Here is a 17222-nt window from a genome sequence, read left to right as displayed (position 1 = left end):
ACCCATACACTCCCCAGAAGCTCCCTGGAAGGAACTACACAAGTAAAACTTCTCCATTGGCATTTGGAAATTATAACTTTACTCCAAGCGTAGTTAATGAAAATGGACAAAAGGAGATGCATCCAAGTTTGATTTCCTCAGTAAATGATTATGCTCAATAGTCTGTTGCTGTTTACCTACAAAATTGTAGGTCTCACATTATTACATGGCAACAAAAGCTTGCCACAATCATCTCTGGTCCCATTGTCTGCAGGTATCAAACCCATGATGTACACTTTAATATTGGTTAAAGATGTTTTGAAAATATTAAAAACATCATAAAATATAGAAATTCAGTTGAACAAGATATGATACACAGGCTTCAACAAGTCACTTAAAAAAACTGTCAAATACAGAGAGGAGAAAAATATATAGTCATTCCTGGGATTCTTTTTATTCAACAAGAGCAAAATATCGGAATTGTTTGAATTAAAGAAACTGACTGGAGATGACCTTGTTCAGTATATAGAAATTACACTATTGACTAAAATCTACATTTTTGACCAAACTGTACATCATGCAAAAATGAATTCTAAATTTTAAAATCTAGAAATGAATAACACTGGTTCATCAGCATCTAAAGGAGAATAGGTGGGGTAATGACTTCAGATTCAAATTTTTCCACTCAAATTTGAAATAAGGAACTGAAGGAAACAAGAAAGTAACACCACAGTATCAACATCAGCCAGCATCAATCTTGTTCAGTTGGTAACATTCTTGGGCTTAATTCAAGTGGTTGTGACTTGAATGTATAATTTAAGTAAACAAAATGGCTGCACTGCCAGAAGTGTCATCTTTCAGATGGGATAATGTGGTGATTTTGAACAGAAAACTGGAGCCATACCATGTCCCAGTGACTGTGGAAGTTTGGGAAATTTGCCAAATCCTTTATGAAACCAGATGGTAGTTTACTCCTGGTGTCAGAATGGGGTCCAGAAAAATAGAAGTGACTCATTTCAAATTTTTTTAGTTGTTTTGTTTTAGTAACTTTCAGCAATCCTTTTAAAAACAGAAAATGCCAAAAACACGGAGTCAGGCAGCATCTATTCTGAGAAACAAAGTTAGCAAATTAACAATTTACTCACAGGCATCCATCCATTGGAGAACCAGCAAGATCCCTACTCCACATCTGTACAGTATGCCAAATAAGCCTTAACCCTACGTGCCATCTAGTAGGCCAACTATACGTCTTTCAGACAGTTAAGTCCCCGGATGGCAGAGCTACCAACTAATTAACTTGAGCCAAATATTTCAAATCAATGATTCTGCATCATTTTAACATTTGCTTTTATCCCTTAAAGATGACGAATTATGTATACTCACTGCTTTAATAGATCTTGTATTCTCTGTGGATTTGTAACTAACAATTGAAACCAGCAGCAGCGGAGTCAGTTTGCATACTTGAGTCTTCCACTGCTGGAAACAGGAAGTATATTGCCCACTCGTTTACAGACCCATGTGAACATTACATCAGGTAGACATTGAGCATCAATTGAAGTGATTCTCTGGTTTGATTTTGCCAGCTGCCTGTATTTCAGAAACTACAACAAATCAATTTTTTCTTTAAAATTGAGGTGAAACCAGGAAATGATCAGTACCTCTAAAATGGCTTTATAGCAAGTTCTCAGAAGAAATTTTTTTATTCAAACAATCTGTAAAAAGACCTGTTCATTCAACATTTTTTTTTAAAAAATCAATTATAAGTCAGAGTCATTTAGTATTGTGTCTGTAAGTAAGAAGTTTCATGAGCCATAACTCATGGTCCATTTTAATACACCAGCTATGTAGAAAGTCATGAAATTTGTTGAATTGATGAAAGGCAGTTGAATTATTTTTAACAGCACAGTTTATGGGCAGGGAAAAGAGCTTGTCTGTCTGGCCCCACTTATTAACCTTTATCGTTCAAAAGCCACAAGGGTCAGGATTTCAATTGATCCCCAGCCCTAGATAGTGGATATGTTTGGTACTGCAGTCAGTTCCTTCATGTTATCTGCCCAACTGAAAGCAAGCCGATCAATCAGGCTGATTTCTGGGTGAGTAATTGACAGAAACAAGTGTACGTGCTCTACCAATGACCAAACATGTGACACCCATCCACATGAACTGGAAAGATGTACTGTCTTGGAAATAAAACATCTTGCTTCTTAAGGACAAACCTAAAATGGAACCATTTGCCAGATGGAATAGGCACCAAGACGTCGTTTGGCATCTTCAAGACTTATCCTTAGGTTATATTTTAATTTTTTTATTATCAGGATTGCAATTTTAGTTGTTCATGTCAGGTTTAGCTAGTGCTACACCTAGAAATATTGGCAGAGTACAGACATTATTTTGTGAACTTTATATAACAAGCAGAAACTGAAATCTATCAAGAGAAAATTATGGATAACGGTCAACCCAGATGTCAATATTTCACACCTAAATCACCACCTTCTTCCCACACAAACATCCCCTTCCCCTTATTCCAATCTATGTAATTTGTATGAGGTAATATCCAGATTACACTTCTCTTTAATGTGTTTTATTCTCTTAAAAATGATTTTCATGAGTCAGATTTCAATAGAGGACTCCAAAATGCTATTGTTATATTGAATGAATAGGGATCAAGGTCTTCAGTTACTAGAGGCCTACAATATTGGAAAAGGCTCTTCAGGCCATTGAAAATTAACAGAATAATTTAGAATGAAGCAAGCTCTGATAAACCACTGCATTTAACATTATATATTGTTGTTTTGGAGTTAAATAATATTTAATTTGAGTAAATATTATGTTTCATTTTGAAATTAAATAACGCTCAAAGCCACATGCATCTTTTTATGTGTCATCCTAGGTTCTGGTTTGAGAATCCAGGAGTATTTGCCCCAGCTCAAGTAACACAACTGAAGCAAAGTTCTCTAGCAAGTGTGCTCTGTGACAATGGTGATGATATTCAGCAGGTCCAGAAGGATGTCTTTTTAAAAGCAGAATACCCTCAAGGATATGTAACCTGTGATGAAATTCCAAGAATAGATTTGCGATTATGGCAAGATTGTTGTGAAGGTCAGTTCAATCCAGTATAAATTAAAGTAACAGGTACTGCTTCTAACCTGTGATTCATTTCCATTACATTTAGATCAGTGTTGTGTAGAACAGGAGAAGAAATCACTTTTACTTTTCCAAGGAATACTGCCTAATATCACAGAGTTTTATGAAATTTATTTATACATCCTGAGATTTTATTTTACACTTCCTCAGAACCTAGGCCACAACATCCTTCAGATTTCCTCAAATAGAGATTGGTGAGTTATTGTTCAATCATGTTGCTGGTACCTATTCGACTTTTCAAAAGCATAATCCTGAAACATAGGTCTGTAAATATAACTAGTCTTCAACCAAGGTGGCTGATGCTGGCAATGGGGAGGTTGGGGGTAGGGGTTAAGCGGTGCAGGGCAGGGTGTGTGCATGTGTGTAGGTGTATGTATAAGCGATAGGGACCTGGAGTTGGGGATGTATCCTATTTCATTCCAACCGGAACTCTATCAACAAACACATCGACTTGGACCCCATTTACCACCCCTGAGAAAAAGAATAGGAAATGACATCACCACAGAAAGGACGTCACCAACCCAAAGAGACCCAAACATATAAATAGAAAGCAGGAATCATCAGCAATGCTTCGTCTGGAGGCTCACTGAAGATGTTACCTAGTAGGGGGACGAAACATCTGGAAATGAACCTTCCAGCTCAGCAAGCAAACCTACATCCACATCCATCCATGTATCCCTTCCACCACAGGGATGGTAATTGCCACCAGAGTGCCTCTTCTAACCAATAGAATAGCTATCCAGGTAGGATTCTTCCACCCAACAACAAAAACCTGCTGAGAAAATTATTTACCTATTAGTTTCTCAAGCAATAGAACACTTTCCTGATGCCAATTTAATGTTGACAGGTGTAGGAGGTGTCATTCAATTGGACAATTAATTGATTCAATTAGCCACCTAGTAGGTAGTCAAGGTACTGATGTTTGTGTCAATTTGATGGCGATATGTCAAGGGTTCCATTCACTACACCTTTCCCTTCGTATTATCAACAATTCTACCTTCTAGTTTTAGCATAAAGGCTGTTTTGTTAATAGCCAGTGTACATCACCAGTGATGTCACATGAGAATTTTTTTCACATAAGTGATTAGGGTAAGGAATGTATTATTTGGATCTTTTGATGGAGGCAGGTTTGGTTGAGGCATTTGAAAAGGTATTTGTTTCTTTTAAAAGAAATAAATCTATGTGCAGGGTTTATAGGAAAAGACAGGATATTGGCACTAAGTTAAAATGCTCACAAAATTGGTGAAGAGACAATGAACTGAAAAGCCGTCTTCTGCACCATAGTAATTCTGTGATATTAAACCAGAACCCGAAGGGTGAAGGTGTTTGAACCATGTTGCTGTAACAATGTAAATAGTCAGCTTGCACATTATGATATTCACATCTTCTCTGTCAAAATCACAAAATCTGGTTATGTTATTTAAACATGTGGATACCGTCTGCTAATGCTTTACTGAGGATCCTGGGAATAGAATAAACTAGGGAGAAGCTGTAACTTGAAGGAATAATAGCTGTATGTGAATAGAGTGTACCATCTGTGATATCAAGTGATGTCAGATCACATGAATCTTGGACTCAAGGGAAGAAGATTCTTACAAGGCTCTGCTGAACTATGTAAGGAGGGTAAATCATCAATTAATGATGATTTACACCAGTATGGTTTCCAGTCCTTATCTGTCAAAAACATCCAGAACCTGGATCCAGGTTATGACATTTAGACACACCCATTTCCAAAAGACTGGTAAAACCAAGCCCTGAGTTTCAAATTACTAAGATTAAAATGTATCATTTTGAAATGTCTAATGTATGGGAATATATCTGTTTAATTTCCTGTATTAGCAGCAAATTATAATGGAACCCTGTATAATACATCAGAATCCAGGATATATTTTAGGAAGATCAGATATTAGTAACCTTAATGGCATGAGATGTACCTGTATCCCAATTGTAATGAAGCAGACATTAGAAATGGTTAGTCAAGTAAGTAACTTTCTGAACTGTTTTAAAGATGGGAAGAGAATTAGAAAGGTGGTGAGCTTTAAGGAAAATATTCTAGATCATAGGGCCTAGATGCCTAAAATTCTGGCCAACTATGGCTTGGCAAAGGAAGTGGATGTTAAGCAGAAAGGCAAATTGAAGAAATTTTAGAGTGATGATAGGAATAAGTTTATGAAGAGATGTGAACAAGAGGATGAGAGTTCTTAAATATTACATCACTAGATCTGCATACAGATTATATTAATGAGCACAGAGGTGAACCGAATTTATTGTGAGTTTCAATGTATAAGCTGAGTTAGGGATTAGATTGTGTTTAAGGAGGTCAGCCAAGAAACCATTTCATTGTTGAATATGAAGAGAAATATAAACATGGAAAAGTATAATGTCAGAGAGAACAAGAAAGTAACATTTCAAAAAAGAATAGGAAATTCACCCCATTTGAAATTATTAGTATTATTAATTAAAGTTATTAATTATAATCCCCTAAAAGTAAAATTAAGAATGTAAATTCTGGACTAGCAAGTACGTAACTTCCTCAGAGTACAATGAAGAAATTAGAAATGACAAACAAACCTATTTCTGAAGATTGTTAATACTTTTTGAAAACTGAGATCTCATGAACTGTTTTTAACGTTCCAACAAATATAATGAACAGTTCTTCAAATTGATTTCCCCCTTTTATAATGTTTAGCTGGGTTATTTTAATAATTTTGCTTACTTTGCTAAAATTCTACCATGCCTGTATTTTTGTGACAATTGATATCCTATATTTGTTCGAGTGTATGCTTTGTGTTGTATTTACATATCTATTTTATGTGCCTCTTTTTGTTTTGTCTGTTGTGCTCTTGTAACAAAAAAAATCACAATTTCTCTCTGTTTCTCCTGAAGTGTGTCCATCTGTTACCTTATGTGTTTGTTATAAGCTCTTCTTTCAGGTCTTATATCTAATGTTCGTGAATTACACAATCGTACATCCCTGCTCATCCAGCGCTACAATCGCATCTACTACCGTGTTCGTAATTACAAGAAGAGAGGCGAGTTTCTGTAAAAATTTTCAACTACTTCAAAGTTTATAGAGTAGGGAGTTGATTAGGATTGTCAGTGTGCTTTGTTGAGTTAAAAATATAACATCAACACACCAAGGATATAAAACAAAACATGTCAAAATTGAGATCCAAAGTATTTTTCTGTTATTATTGTGACAATCTACCATACCTCTCTGAGCCAACTTTTACCTTCATCAGTTGGGCTGTGAACTAAGAAGGTGGTCATTCATCTATTACACAAATTGTCCCCATTAGACTTCCATCGACTGACAACTTTCCAATTTATCCCAAATATCTGCCAGTAAAAATTGCCAACACGTTGTCCTCCTAGCAGCATATCATTCGTGTGGTGTTGTAATGCTGAAGCAGAATTTTGGTGTTGTTCACATGCCCAAATTGTGCCTGCACATTTTCTTATAAATCTGCCATTTTTTACTTGATCTGACCTATGTATGATTCTAGTCCCGTATCAAAGTGGTTTTTGAAGGAATTTAATGTGAAAAACATAAATTGCACTAATGTAAGTAGTTCAACAACCATTATTTCACAGCAACTAAGAATGAGCAATAAACATTGGTTTACTTTGGAAATTATATTTACATCATATGAATGGGCAGGAGTAAAAAGGCTGTTTCCTGATGAAAGTTTTCTAATAATGCCACATTCTTAAGGGGTTTAATCTGTAAATATATTTGGCGAGGTAACTGTTTAACTGAGAATGAGTAAAACTTGGCTCTTGTCACTGTAACTGGTATAAAAATCAAACTCAGTTACATGGACTTTCTGCAAGATACTTGCCAGCCTCATTGTCCATTTCTGCAGTATTTCCATCAAAGTCATACTAAGAGATCAGGAGAACTCAAAGAAATTATAACGCCACTATATCATAAATAACATACAAATATCAGGATCTACAAAGGCAATAATTTTGCCCTAAACTTTAAATGATGTCTGGAAGTTGCAATAGTTAAATTCTTGAAGTTTCTATTGTTTTAAGCAGTACCCCCTCGGTGAAATGAATGCTTTGAAATTCAATAGCCAGTATTCATTTTTATCATTTTGAGTAAAAAAAAAAATGTTTTAAACCTTTCTATTTCAAAATACATTAAGATCAAACAAGCAAGCACAACTAAATGTTAAGATATTTCTACATATTTTCAAGCCGAATGTAGTAATGTAATTTTTTTTTCCTTTGATTGCTAATTGTATACAGTGAAGCTGTGCAGTTCATGTGCCTCATTTGCACTTCCAGGTTTGCGGGAGTCCTTTTACCAAATGCGTCAGCAACTCATAAGACTGTCTAGGCTGGTGACTTATCTCGAGGAGACAGTTTCAAAACCTGTTAATCGAGGCGAGTCTTTTTAAAAACATGAACACAAACATAGATTTCAAAATTCATGCATTTTTATCAAAGGGAACAAATGCAAAGGTATAAGAGCAATACCATCCAGAAGCATTTGAGTTCTCATGTCAGACATCGTTGATATGTTAATCAAAGATTTACTTGAATGCAGACCATACTAAAATATATATGTTTTCATAGTTACTTTGGAATACATCCACAACCTTTTGATAAGACAAAAAAAATCTGTCGCTATCTCGTGAAAATAATATAAATTTTAACTGCTGTTGTTGGCAAAGAGTCAATTGTGAACTATCTTTTGCATTCTAGAATAGGCTAGGAAGTAACAGAGCTTTTTTTAAAAAGAAACTCTGAAATGTAAATTGATCATAATTCCACTGATGTTTCTTTTGCTCACAGCATTGATACATATTAACATGTAAATGAACAAGGAAAAATCCAAGAACATAAAACAAGCTTAGGCTGATGTAGTCCAGGTTTCATTCAATTGTTGTGAAAACATCTTAAGTGCTTTTAGTGGAGAGTAGATAAACATAAAAGTTAATGTTAAATACTTCAAAAAAGTAATGATCATATACGGTGCATTCAGAAACTGATGAAGTTAAATATTTTGATTAGAAATAAACAGTTTAAAGATGATTTGAAATCTGTTTCATCTAATTACAATACAGGCATAAGTAAAATACCTGCAACAAGATATACTTACTATTGAAGCTGCAGTTAAAAAAGAACAGTCACATTACACCATTTCACTAAAGTGCATGTCTCAATCTGCTGCTGTCTGTCTGTCACTGTTGAATTCATCTTGTGTGTGCTGTTTTCTAAGGCTGTTTCCATTTTTTATATTGCGTTGTTGCAGATTTTCATTTAAGATTAACTTCTGAAATTAATTTTATTCTCGCATTGTCTTTCATATCATTAAAATTCTAACAGAATATTCAAAATACTCACCAGATCCAATAACAGCTGTGGAGAGAGAAACAAATTAAGGTTCAAGGTTGACTAACTTAGAGGTTGGTTATTACTGGAAAAAAGTTAGAGATATAATAAGTTGAAGGAAATACAGAGAGAAAAGTGTAAGAAAAAAAAAACAAAGGGAAAGGCTGTGATGATATAGAACACAGAGGAGCCTAACTGACGACAAGTATTAATATTGTAAGAAATCAAGAGTGGTATGGGTCAATGAAGAAAGCATAACGGTAGGTGTAGAGGGATACACAGTAACAAAAAAATTAGGAACTGTGGCTACAAGCATTAAGTATTAATCACAATTCTTCTGTGGCTTGACCTACTGCCAGCTATTACACTGATTGTAACTTGTTTCTTTTCTTTCAGTCTGCCAAAGCTTTTTCCATTACCCTCTACATGTCCATCACTAACTTAGAAAGTGCTGTTTTAACCTATTAAACTTTCAGAGTCTAGAGTATGATAAAGATTCCTTCTTAAATGCTGCAAAAAGGCAACGCTGACATTTGCCATTTTCTACTTATCAATAAATTACCTTTTTCTAATTCTCCAGAAGAGTGAAATTTGTACAATCAAAGCTGAAAGCTAATATTATGGGAATAGAATGGTATACTGAATTTGCAGATGTCATTGTAGAGCACTTATTGTAGAGTTTTGGGAGACAACTGAGAAGAATCCCAATGCTTATCCCTCAGGTTTCATTAGTAGGCCAGACTTGTTCGTAACCCGACCAAAGTGTTCCAGAGTACTATAAAATTGCCTGACTCAGGTATCAGATTATTCAGTCTGCTACAGTCAGAGGGTTTTATTTCAACATTCCACTCATGGATCTCTTAATTTGGAACCACCTGAGTCCAAACAGACCTTCCTTTAAAATTGTAGGTATGTCTCCTCTGGTGTCAACGCCTTCCCCAAATGTTGGTCTTGTATAGATATTTGCCTGCAAATCAAAATGTAAAATCATTCTAATTTGGGAATACTTGCAATCACCAACTCCTGCAGTCCATCAGTTTTTCAACTCTCATTTGACTTGCAGTTTCACAAAAACAGAATTTCAAGAAGTCAGGCAGCACGCTGCGTGACTGCACTGATTGTAGGTTTTATGCAATCTGAAATAATTATTTGAAAAAATATCAGAATTAACCAGCAGATTTTCATGAATTATGGTACCTGTCCCTTGAACAATTATTTATCATTGGATAAAACGGCTCAAAAGTAGTCGCATGTATTGGCATGGTGACATCACATTGCATTCTTTCCATTATTAGCCACCGCAAGAGTGGCTGGATCACCACCAATTTTCTCCAGGCATTGGCATTGGTTTAGTGGATAGGAAGGAATGCGATCTGAATTAAATGTAATCAGGCATCAGATTAGTAATTATTTTCAAAATTCTTTGTATTCCGAGCTGCCTTTGCAACACCCCAGAGATGTTGGCACACTCGCTTCCTTCAGAACTGACTCACAGAATATTACTGTGTAGGAGAGGCCTTTTTGGGTTAGAGTGGTGCTGGAAAAGCAGAGCAGGTCAGGCAGCATCCAAGGAGCAGGAAAATCGATGTTTCGGGCAAAACCCCTTCATCAGGAATAGATCAGGAGAGGCCTTTTGACCATTGTGCCTACTTTTCCAAGGAGCATTTCACTTAATGCCAGCCTTCTGCTTCTTGCAATCTTTCACATTGTAACTTTTCAAACAGTCATAAGGTGAATACCTCAACTGAGCTTGCCTCTATCTCACTCTATGAAAATAGTTTTCCTCTTTGCTTTTGCCTACTGCTTTAAATGCATTCGCACTTGTTCTATCCAGGCTCTCCATTATTCTGAATACCTGTTTCAGATCTCCTCCCAGCCTTCTCTTCCCAAAAAAAATCCTAACTTCTCCAGTCTATCTTCATGAACTGAAATTCCAGTTTCTGGGAGAACTATTCTTGTAGGTGTCTTCTCCATTCTATCGAAAGTCTTCACTTCCTTCTGGGAGCTCATCAAGACTAGAATACTGGGGCTGAACAAGGGACGTTCCTCCTGTGTCAACAATCAGGATTTCAGTTAGGTGCAAAGCTGACAGCATCACATTTCCAGCAAAGCAGAAAACCTTCCATGTGATTTTTAAGTTGTCATATAACTGGACAGTTTACTTGAATGGTAAATGACAGTTGCATACTGTCAGATTTAGAAATTATGCTGTAGTAAGATCTGTTTTATATTTTTGTTTGCTCTACAAGCTGGAGGGTTTGGGGACTTGTTAACCCTGAGACTGGTAGAAACTTTTCTTTGCATGGAACAGTTAATTAGATTTGCTCATCTTTCATTTTTAAAAGGACTAAAATTTTCTTCCACAATTGCAGTATTTCCTATTCTCTGCTGGCCTCTATGCAAACCCAGAATTCCTTTACAGCTGTCCCCACTCTACATAGCACCTTTACTGAAAGTACAGTGGAAACTCCTTTATCCAGTGTTGAAGTTCCCACCACATTCCTGGTAAAGTTGTGTTAGCAGAGTTGGAGAAACTCCAAGGAAATTCCCTGTGATATGGATGAATTTCTGTTTGCTTTGGACTCTGTGTACCACTTCTAAAATGAAAACTGCGTATCAATGCATTTCAGAATTTCTGCTATGGAAAGAAATCTGCTTGATTTCCAAAGTGTATCACATATTTGCTACACTTAAAACCCAGTAAAACAAGTGTGAAGTGATCTTTGCATAAAACTGTAAGTTTGTGTGAAATATTTGCTTAGTCCAAATGTAGCAATGTGATATTCATGACAGTACAAAAGAGATGTAGAATTGTGATTTTCATGGTGATTCCTGGTATGGAGATGCAAACATATGGCTGGCGATGACAGATGTCTTGCAGTGCTTCAAAATGAACCCTTTTATTTCTGCAGATTGTAGAGCAAGGGAACAGTCTAATGTATTTTCACACCAATTCCGTAGTAAACGTTCACCAGAGTTCAGTTATCCAGAGGATAAGCATGCAAGAGATTCTACAATCACATCTGTTGCACAGCAAGGAAGGTACGTAGCCTTTGGATGGAGGTACTGAGAGATGGTATTTGAAGGGAGACAATCAAATTAACATCAAGTACCATTCAGTGGCCAGATTCCACAATGTAGTTTGAACCAAATATGATCAAACGGTCAAATACAATTCTGTTATCGGCATATACTCATTTGCAAGATGGCAAATTTTGTGCCTTCTAACTTGGCATTTTGTATTATTTTCACATCAATGCAATGACTTTGTTTTTGTGATGAACTGCAAAGTGCATTTTTGCTAGCAACATTAAATTATCATAATGCTGAAAACCTTTATTGGTACATAGCATTGGAGTGAGGCATAAACTGTAACTAACATAAATAGATTCCATATGAAAGTTGATTAGGAAATCATGGTAAATACCAATATTGAATAAGAACTTAGCTGAAGATTGTAAAACATTAACTACTCAGGGAAGTCTTTGTCAGTATTTCTCAAAAACAGAAGATAAAGTCCTATTGGAGAGTCTACTATTGTTTCTAATTTGTTCGTACACAAACTTAAAGTAAAAGTATCACATTTGCAAAGGATACCACATTGAGAAGGACAATCAGTTTGGAGGAGTCCACTCAGAAATAGCAGTCAATGGCATAATATTTATAAGAGATGACATTTAATGCAGACAAGTATAAAATACTCCACATGAGAAGATAAATGTTGCAAACACAGGCTGGAATATTGTGCCCTCCTGGTGACAGGTTTGTCGATGTTTGGTGGGGGGGGGGGGGAGACATTTAATTGGGTGAGAGGATAGTAGCTAGGGACCCCATAATCTATCTGCCTTCATTGAAATTGAGTCCGTAGCCTCTGCATGACTTTCCTGCCCGACCATCAATTGAAGTCCATAAGTGGGCAATGAATGCGTAGTTCAGGGTCAAAACCCTACTGCCACTGATATTAATCCAGCAACAGGTTCCCTGTTGGTACTACTAAGTACACTTATTAGACAAGAATTCTGGTCCCAGGGTCCTTGATTCAAAGGAGAAGCCTGTTGCTGCCATCAGAAGGGCCCAGTTGGCAAAATGTACAGTTACCTTTCTTGTAAATCAGCAACTTGAGGGAGTCTCACTGGCTGTCCATTATCTTGGAATGAAGTTGAAAGATTTCTAGGAATCGAGGGGATGTGATAGTTGACCTGAGCATCTTACTGCAAGCACAACAGAAAGCCAGCTTATTGGACAATAATTATTTAGGGATGTCATGTGAGTTAAAATAAGGCTGAATTTGGATGTTCCAAATAATTAATCATTTCCATTCAGATCCATGGACATTGTAGGACTGTTGGGACCTATGTTTATAACAGCATAAAGTCCTTCAGGAATTTTCAGAATCTCCTTCTGAAACAAAGAAACAGGTGAGGAAAATAACTGAACCATCAGTTGTAAGGGAAAAAAGAAGTTGTTTTGTTAGTTTGAGAAAGGTCAATCTTTTAAAAAATTGTAATTATTTAGTTTGGAGTTTTTTCAGGGAAAGCTTTCTAATTTATTAATCCATCAGACAAATCTTTCAAAAAGCCCACATTGTTTTTAAGAATTTACAGAATATAGTGTACACACTTCATCTGTTACTGACAATAATTGATTCTTTGAATGTTAAAAGATTGACTTTTTTTTATGAATACCAGGTACAAGCAAGACTTCAGTAAATTTTTGAATTCAACAGTTTTTCCCACTAATGACAAGACTCCTCAGGATTTCAATGGCTTTGTGGCAGATGTGCAAAAGACTATCATTTCCCTTCGGAGCCAGGTTTGAAAAATAATCTAAATAATATTAATAAAAGAAAGAGAAACTTTCTGGCAAACTACCTATCTACCTTTAAATTCATTCATTGATTATAGGTAGTCTGGTAATTAACATTTGCAACATTTACTGTTTAAGAAATTAATAATGTTCTAAATGAAAAACCACAATATAATTTCTAATTACAGAGAACAAGAAGCTAAACGTAATGTTAGCAAATTAACCTAGAAAAATTACTTTGTTTGTTCTGAGAGCGAGTGCAGAAGTCAAGTTTCTACTTCAGGGCTTCCCAAAATTGGGTTGGAGCCAGAAGCGAATGTTGAGGTTGTGAAATCTGGGTAGCCATCGCTGCCACGACAATGTTCCTCATCGGTTGCTCAATCCAAAAGTAGGCTATGTAGACAGCATTTGATGTGGCAACTAATGTGCTCCACTTCTAACAAGCACCCTACTCCTTTGAGATTATGACAGTTCTCCACCTACTATGACAGTTCTCAGACAAATTTCCAGCCTCAAAATGACTTCATGACCATGAAGGAATTATCTGTCCCTGACAAATAAACAGTGCAGTTCCCCATGAAAGCACTGAAGTGTTTTGTAATAAAATGCAGGAGGACCCTCCGTTTGATCCCAGAGCACCTATGGAGCTTCTGATGCAGTGAAGTAAGCAGCTGTCTTAAGTATTTGCGTAGAGGTTATTCCAAGCTGGTTGGACTGAACAGTTGGTTTCTGTGTTATGATTTCTGAATTCTTTCACAACCACAGGAGTTATCACAAAAATCTCTGTTGCATATTGTATAAACAGATGACGTATGCATTGTTTGCCAAAGCAAGAATTAATCATTTCTACATGAGCAATGGGTTAGAGCTTGAGGTTATTTTATGAATGGTAAGATGCCCAAACATTATGGGTGTTATTCATGGCTTCACAAATTTTTCTTAACTCCAGTACTCTTTAACAGCATGGATTTATATTCCCTCCATATTCAGTGTCCAGTAATTATGCCATATGTGTCACCTCCGGTCTAAACACTGTATGCTTCCATGTTAAGGAATTAATGCAATAATTGGTGAGACTAATGAATAAATGAGTAGAAAAAGGCAGGAACAGAAAACCAAATAAACTGGCTCTCATACTGTGGGTATGACTCTAGGCTGCAGTTCTTGAATTAGCAGCATACATCCTTCATGTAGACTCAATGATGCAAGTAAAAGGTAACTCCTCTCATCTGGGTCTAGCGGGGTGGGGCAGGTACCTCATTTGGCTGGATAGTTAGTTTGTGATGCAATGAAACACCAACAGTGTGGATTCAGTTCCTGCACTGTTACAATAACAGACTCCACTTAACGTTTTCCCCTCCACTGAGGTGTGGTGACCCTCAAGTTAAACCACCACTAGTCATCACTCTCCCTGGTAAGCCTATAGTGACTTTACATTTTGTCTTTAAGCAACAACAAAAAGGGCACATGTAACTATGAACTGAAGGTTTCAAGGCTCTCACAGCCTCTCCTCCTGCTCTTAAATTCTAAGCCTTGGCTAATAAGGGCAAATATGTCGTCTTAACTACCTTATCTGCCATTCCTGCTACCTTAAGGAACCAATGGACATGCATACAAAATCCTTCTAATTCTGTTTTTCAGAGGCCTACTGTTCCCTTGTTTGTTCTGTCAAAGTGCATTACCTCATACTTATTGAATTCCATAAGCACACCTGACCTGTCATACATCCTCCCGTAACCCTCTTAACTGTACACCATCTACCAATTTTCATATCACGTACCAACTTACTGATCAACTCTCTTGCATTCAAGTCTAAATAACTTAAACTGCAAGGGTTTCAACATTGATCCCAGGAGAACTTCACTTCCAAATCATCTCCTGAAAGCCACTCATCATCCTGACTTGGAAATATATTGCTGTTCCTTCAGTACCTGAGTCAAAAAGAAACCATCTCCCTAATGGTGTTGTGGGTCTACCTACAGCACATAGAATGCAGCAATTCAAGAATACAACTCCCCACCATCTTCTCAAGGGTAACTAGGAACGAGTAATAAATGCTAGACCAACCAGTGATGCCCATGTTCCATGAGTGAATAAAAAAAATTGTGTCCTACTTCATGTTTTAAAAGATTTCCTCTTTCCATAAACTTTAAGTATCCTGAAATAAGTATGTTAATGGTGTCAAACCACTGTTCTGCTAAAAGTAGTGGGTTAATCCAAAATTTACTATTTTCTTTTCCGAGTAATGTTTCCTTTTCTCATAATAAATTGCATTAATAAGAAAATATGTAACAATTATTATAATTGTCTGAAGACATTTATGCTACATTAGTGAGACTGGTTAAAATTTCTCAATAACATTTCTAACCATTTGGCATCGAAGTAACATCTTCAGAAGTGAGGGTGAAGAAAATGTAGTTTGGCCACTGGAACTGGTCCATTCAATACCTAACACTCGTAATTGTTAACTCTATCAACTACCCTGTCTGATATTTTACTCTCAAATTCATCACTATTCCCTTTAAAGATACAAATTTTAAATTTCATTGGGTTACCACTGGCTGGTTCCACAAGTTAGCCTAACTTTTAAATAATAGTGAACTGAAGTATTTTTTTAAGCTTATATGGGTGGGTTGTGCTTCGGCGGGGCGGTGTGGACTTGTTGGGCCGAAGGGCCTGTTTCCACACTGTAAGTAATCTAAAACTAAAAAAAAGTCTGTCAATATTAAGCTTTTTTTTAAACCTTCCTGATCGTATTCAAAATGGCCTTTTTTGTTAAGATAATATTTACAATAAAAACACGCAACTGTTTCTTTACCGCTACTGTAATGTTTTGGTTAGTGGACTCTTGAAATGGTTAAACTTCAATGCAATGCATGCTGTTGTAATTAGCATAATCTAAGCAACCATTACCATAGTTAAATGTTAAAAAGGTTTTTTTATGATCAATGTTATTTCTCTCTGTTTTAAATGAAGCACCAGTCAAAGGCCTTAACTCTTATTCCTCTGAGTTTGTATTTTCAGAACATTATAATCTACAGTGCTGTTTCTGAAAATTCTCGAAGTCCTCTACATGCACAATAACCTACTCTGAAGGAAAATGACTTTGATATAACCAAATACCGGACAATCTCATGAAACCCAATGAGATAAATAACAAGTTAGTCTACATGCAAACATACCAACAAGGAACAAGAGTAAACTAATCAGTTCTTTGATCTGCTCTACTATTCAAAAAGATCATAGAATATCTGATGTGAACCTCAACTCTCCATTCCTGCATATCATAATAATCTTGCAACCTGTGGTAATTAAGCATCTATCTAAATCTGCCTTAAAACTGAAGGTACTGCAACAGCAATGACATTCCAAAGACACTCAACCTCCTGAGAGAAAATGTTTTTCCTCATTCCCTGTCTTAAATGGAGAAACTTTATTTTTAAATTATGGCCCCTAGTTTGGATTCTCCCATACAAGAATACGTCTTTTCTACATCTGCCCGGTCAAGTCCTTAAGGATTTATGCCTTTCGATGAAGTCTCCTCTGATTCTTCTAAACTCCAGAGAATTCAGGCGAAGTCTACCTAACCTTTCCACTTAAGGCAAACAACTTTCTAAATGCTTGTCCTGTAAGAAAAATGCAAAGTGCTGGAAAAACTCAGCAGATCTGGTATAACCTTTCTGAATTGTTTCCAATGCATTAACATCCTTCTGTAAGTCTAGTAACCAGCACTATACACAATATTCACCTTTTTTAATTGCAGTTATCTTAAGTTCCTCCCTTCCTTTCAATTCTCAATTTACTGCTATTTCTGGGGTGTTACTTGTAGAGTTTCTTGTGAGAGTACACAACAATTTGTCCACCATGTCTTTATCCTCCCATTATTAGTTCTCCAGCCTTCCTTGTTATAGGGCTAACACCTACTTTGTTAACTTTTTTGAATATCT

At 36.3% G+C, this 17222-nt stretch overlaps 1 protein-coding gene across 2 annotated transcripts in view; it reads left to right on the top strand.

The window, feature by feature from the left end:
* Positions 1–17222, top strand: part of LOC140477143 (peroxidasin homolog) — a 583119-nt gene that overhangs the window by 552144 nt on the left and 13753 nt on the right. The window contains exons 19-23 of one of the 2 annotated variants that reach the window (XM_072570507.1): positions 2870–3078; positions 6057–6155; positions 7420–7518; positions 11382–11511; positions 13158–13281. In XM_072570507.1, coding sequence (XP_072426608.1) covers positions 2870–3078; positions 6057–6155; positions 7420–7518; positions 11382–11511; positions 13158–13281 — 661 coding nt within the window. The remainder of the gene's footprint in view (positions 1–2869; positions 3079–6056; positions 6156–7419; positions 7519–11381; positions 11512–13157; positions 13282–17222) is intronic. The other variant, XM_072570508.1, reaches the window with a different exon arrangement.

The sequence above is a fragment of the Chiloscyllium punctatum genome, chromosome 5 (assembly GCF_047496795.1).
Source record: "Chiloscyllium punctatum isolate Juve2018m chromosome 5, sChiPun1.3, whole genome shotgun sequence".
In the NCBI taxonomy this organism is placed as follows: domain Eukaryota; kingdom Metazoa; phylum Chordata; class Chondrichthyes; order Orectolobiformes; family Hemiscylliidae; genus Chiloscyllium; species Chiloscyllium punctatum.
This window is presented reverse-complemented; position numbering and strand designations above follow the sequence as displayed.